The 5,202-nt window shown below is 43.2% G+C and overlaps 1 protein-coding gene across 2 annotated transcripts in view; it reads right to left on the reverse strand.

The window, feature by feature from the left end:
- The window catches only part of MYLK3 (myosin light chain kinase 3), a 37,771-nt gene that overhangs the window by 32,468 nt on the left and 101 nt on the right, over positions 1-5,202 (reverse strand). Inside the window, exon 1 of one of the 2 annotated variants that reach the window (XM_037408689.1) lies at positions 3,798-3,960. The exons of the other annotated variant lie outside the window; for it this stretch is intronic. Within the exon in view, the coding sequence (XP_037264586.1) occupies positions 3,798-3,890 (93 nt within the window). The 5' untranslated portion in view covers positions 3,891-3,960. Of the gene's footprint in view, positions 1-3,797; positions 3,961-5,202 lie in introns of those variants that run through there. 2 annotated transcript variants of the gene reach the window in all.

Genomic DNA, 5,202 nt, shown 5'->3' on the forward strand with positions numbered 1-5,202 from the left:
CAGTGAGTATGCAACGACAGTGCTGGGAAGAACCAGGTCTCTGAACAGCAGCATTCAGGACAGTATGTACCTGAGGCCAGAGGCACGCTTAAATAAGTTGGATGAGCCAGAAAGCACGTGTACTGCTCAGGACACAAAACGACAGAGTGCAAGGTGAGACACAAATATAGAATACAACAGCAGGAGGACCTGCGAGCTCCTGCTATCTCAATTCAGCCATGGGAGAAGGTGAAAACAAACCTGTCTTTAAGGTCAGAGACTATATATAGTTTAATACTCTAGCTTCTGGGATACGAATGGTCTGAAAGGATACTCAATCAAATATATAGACTGCAAGCCACTATACACTGGTGCAAAATGTGAATTGGAGCACATGGTATCTTTCTGTTGAGTTGCCACAAAGCCTGGAAAGATGCTGTTCACAATTGAGATGCTCAGAAATTTTCCAACCACGTATTTTTCTAAAAATCCCAGTCCTTCAAAATGGCTCACCCCTTTCATTAAGGGCTGGTTGGTTTGTTTGCTTCAGTCTGTCCACCCCTCTGCCAGCTCTCCGTAGCAGGCTGTACCTTGCCTGCCCAGGACTCCAGACCCAAGGACGGCAGATCACCCCAGAGCCTGGGATCCCAGATCGGCTTTGCCGAGCGGAGGAGTGACTCCCCCAGTAAACAGAAGCCTGAACTGCAGCTATCAAGGCCTGGTCTCCATCAGGCCTGTCCCAGCAGCTCTGTAATCCAAGCACCAAATAACTACACAAAACGGGAGACAACCGTTCAAAGACAGGTTAAAACAAAGGGTATTGTGTGGCGCAGCGAAAGACATTCACAAATAAATACACAAAGGGCAAGATGTGATCCAAGAGTACCCAAGGAGTTCTAAATAACCCTACTCAGGACTCCCAGAAGTAAGTCTGAGTAGCAAAAATCAGCAAGGTGTTACCCCAAAAAAGAGAGAGTGGAATGCACACTGGCTACGACAAACAAGTAGTAGGGTAGAGGCATCAAGATTAGCTTATGTGAAGGGCTGGATAACTTCAGGTATCTTGTTAAGTGGCCATGTCCTAAAATAAAAGTCAGATCCTGCAAGTCAGCAGAAGAGTGAGCACAGCAGCACCAAGGCTAAAAGGATTGATGCAGCTGATCATCAAAGCGGTTCAGCTCCCGGGAAGGAAAAGCTTGAAGGAAGCACAGGCAATGTGGTCTTCAGGCACATGTTAGAACGCTCCCATCACTGCCTCTCCTAACAGAGTCCAATTTTGGAAACATAAAATGCTTTATCCTATTGCCTGAGCATGAACTACACCTTCCACTGTACATCACAGCAGTAACACAAATTTCCAAGCAATCTGCAAACACGCTCAGGCCACTGTTTACCGACCTGCCCAGTGCTACCAGCCCTTCCACAACAGCAGGGTCAGCCGAGCCAGCCGCTCGCTTGCGTACAAACAGGCAGATCATCCAGTGCTATGCCAGAAAGAGACTCCAGTCAACAAACATGTAAACAGGTTTCACATGGCAGCCACTGCAATCAGAAGTGTACATACACCCATCAGCTCCTGCTGGAACAGGCTCAAACCCAATTTACAGGCTGCCATTCTACACGGGAGAAGAGAGCTCCCACTGGGGTTAACATTAAGCTTACAGATTAGAGCTGCTCTCACCAACTTTAGTAAGAACTGCACATATGGTCCAAGACACTGTTTATCCTCATATGCCTCTCTGCTGGCAACATCCTCCAAAAGCATCCTTCTCTTTATAATGTTCCATGAATTTGAGCACTAGCTCTGGGAACAAAACACACAATGATTTTCAGAGAGAGAAACACGATGAGTTTGGTAAACTCGCCAGAGGGATGTAATCCAAAGCAAGACATCCAAAACAAAGTTATTTTTGATTCTTAGCTCACTGAGGACTAGGAAAACAAATAAATCAAACTACATGTAAGACAGCTTTTACCTGTGGACCTTAAAACGTTTTCAGAAGTAGTACTATTATCACTAGTTTTACAGAAAGGGAAACTGAAGCAACGAATATGAAAGAATTAGTCACCCAACAGATCAATTGCAGAGAAACAAGGTATTTTGAATCTCATTACAGCCTTCATATTATTGCAAAATACTAACTCTCACCTACACAGAGCCAAGCCACAGAATGCCACGTAGCCAGATAACCGCAGTACTGACTTCTCCCCCCCAAGACATGACTCGTCCAAAAAACCCCGGATCATTTGCTTTGATGATTCTATAAAAAGTTTCCTGAGGTCCTTCCTGAAATAGCTTTCATTTGCACTCCTCCAGCATTAAGCAAAAGAAAATCGCATGTATTTCAGGCTGCTTAATAGCTTTCTTTAACAAAAAGCTGAACATCAACAATTTAAACACATCATTATCTGTTCACCAAGAACAGTTGAGTAGTATATTCGAATTAATAGACCAAAATGTTTTTCTGCTATGTTGCCATAAATAGACAATAAATCACGTGGCCATAGGGGTATGAAACGTACCTAGTCTTCTGAGCCATTCTGTTTCTCATGTAATAAATGACAAAAAAAAAAAAAAAAAAAAAATCATATTGTACCCTTGGCTATATTAAACCCACTACATGACATTACATTAGATTAATTTCATGCTTCCGAATAATATCCGACTTGTTAAAATTAGTAAAAATCTTTGTCCTTTTCTTCAACTGGGCCAGAATTTGGTTTATTACTGTTGATTTAGTTAATTTAGTTCGTTGGCTCCTTAAAGATCAAAGGTGATTACAAACTCTTTAAGAAAGCCCATTAGAACTATTATTGAGCAAAATACATGAGGAAAACCTTTCTTCAAAATTTTCAAAAAGACTAGCTTTAAAAAACCCACAACAATCTGATCTATTCTCACTTAAAATGCAACTCTTACAACTTTTTTTTAATTACATATACATGTAATTGATTACATGCATATGTACATGGCATTCTTAAGGATGCTGAAGTCCATTTTCTGCTTCTGTCTGGATGGTAACTCTCTTTCCAGCAACTCAAAAAGTCGGCAAATGCAAACCAAGGAGAACAGAAGTCATGCTTCCCTAGACCTCCTACCACTGTAGCAACTGAAACTGAACTCCACAGTTTTAAAACACAGCGTGGTTTGATGAAGCGCTTACAGTGACAGAAAAGCCGATTCCTATTCTCTCTTCCACTAGTGACGTGTCTGTGTCTCTCTCCCCTTGCAGGGATTATGGTCTGTCGATTGGTGGTCAAGCTGTCCCAGACACTCTTCCACTTTGTTTCCTCAAAGCCTGGCACAACGGGGTTTGCTCTCACGAAGTGCTACCCCAGAGCCACGCCGGCATCGAGTGCCCGCTGCTCGCGCTGACCGCACTGCTTTCACTGCGGGGCGAATGGGCTCATGCAAAATTTGGCTCCTCATTAAACTGCCTCAGTGTGAGCCTGCCCAACAGCTTCATCGTCTTAAAACTCAGACATACGGTGACTAAAGCAAAAAGCTGTAACAAGCCACCTCCACATAATCTGAATGGCAGCCCAGCATCCTATACTACAAATAGACCACTCAGAATAAAAGTTTTAATGTGCCAAGGCTCCCCCGAAAAATAAATTTATTTACTAAAGGCAAAGCCTGCACTCATCATTTCAGAAACACCTCCCGGCCATCGGCAGGTGTCTTGCAAGCCAACAGGCTGCACACCCTGGCCAAGAATGTCACACACACACGGAGAGCACCTCACAAAAGGCACCGCCATCCAGAAAGTTTTTACTTTCAAATTAGGATCACAACCAAACACTGCGGAGTCCCTTACCGTAAATCTCTTTATGTAATCAGAAACACAAAATCCTCCCATGCTCAGACGAAGGGACCTGTGCAGGGAAGATTCCTGATATAAAGTTCCCATCTCGCTGGGCCTGTGTGGTAGTCACCCACGTCGCCAGCAGCCTTTTACTGAATAAAGCTGCACAGCCTCCCTGGATCTCACTGAAATCCTGCTTGTGTGATGAACTAGGCATTTCATCTTATCTATCACTACACCAGGCATTTCAATCATTTCACTTCCTTATCGGCAGTACCAGGTCCTGCCCGCATCCCTGCAGCTCACTTCCCGAGTTACTGATAGCAGCTACTGTAAGGCACGGGAACAACAGAAGATGACAGTCAAATCTCTTGAGTCCTTAAAGAGTCCCTTCTCTGTGTTCCTCTGTTCCTTAGCTTATTTTTGCCCAAGTCAAAATTTGCTTCAGCTGTAATTTACGGACAGTGTGTTTGCTTCAGCTAAGCAGTGACCAGACTGTCATTGACCACTGTTCTTTTTTTCAGCAACACTGATTATTGCTGCAGGATATTTACTTTAAGATTACTGTCCACGTGGACATTTATTTCCAATTTCTTAAGCATAGGAACAAAGGGAACAAACAAATGGACAAAGAAAGGACAAATATCCACCCTCCATCAGAACTCAGGTACTTATTCATGCCTTCAAGCACTGTTTCTATAGTCTGATGCTAGGTGCACAGAGCCATTCACTTCAGTCTGTAAAACACCGTAGAGTCCAACAAAAATACTCACACAAGTGTATGTTGCCATGCAGGTGTATTTGTGAACCCCTAGATTTAGAATCTTTTAAATTTTTCTCTACCTACACAGTTAAGATCAATAAGCAGTCACGATGCATCCAAATGATGTTCCTCCTCACACATTTGGTCCTCAGCTAACCAATTCCTTTTTATTTTGTCCTGTGTAAAATACACACTTTTTTTCCTTGATTTCTTACCTATAAATTGTGTCAGTGGAATACAAACATATAAAGACAACAGACACCAAGATGCTGGATGACCTAAGGAGGAAAGGAAGTTCTGGAGAAGTAAATCTACTTTCAATTTTCAACCGGGCTGTGCCTTCCTTTCCCATTCCGCCAACAAGCCGCAGCAGAGTTGGCTCTGTTTGATTACTAGCTACAAGTAATCAAACATTAAAAAACGCACATTAACCTGAATGACATCAGGCAAGGGTACACAGAATGACAGCTGCTCACTATGGACCAGTGGCCTTCGAGCAAATGGGCAAGCACCTCAAGACAGCAGTATCTGGGCTTAGCACGGGCCACTTCTTCACTGCTTAAATCAAAATAGAAGTGTGTTTTACCACAGCATGAGCGCACCTGCACTCTCCCCTAAAACAAGCAAGCAAGCAATGCAGAGAAGATACTGTAC

This window comes from Falco rusticolus, chromosome 15 (genome assembly GCF_015220075.1).
Source record: "Falco rusticolus isolate bFalRus1 chromosome 15, bFalRus1.pri, whole genome shotgun sequence".
Classification (NCBI taxonomy): Eukaryota; Metazoa; Chordata; class Aves; order Falconiformes; family Falconidae; genus Falco; species Falco rusticolus.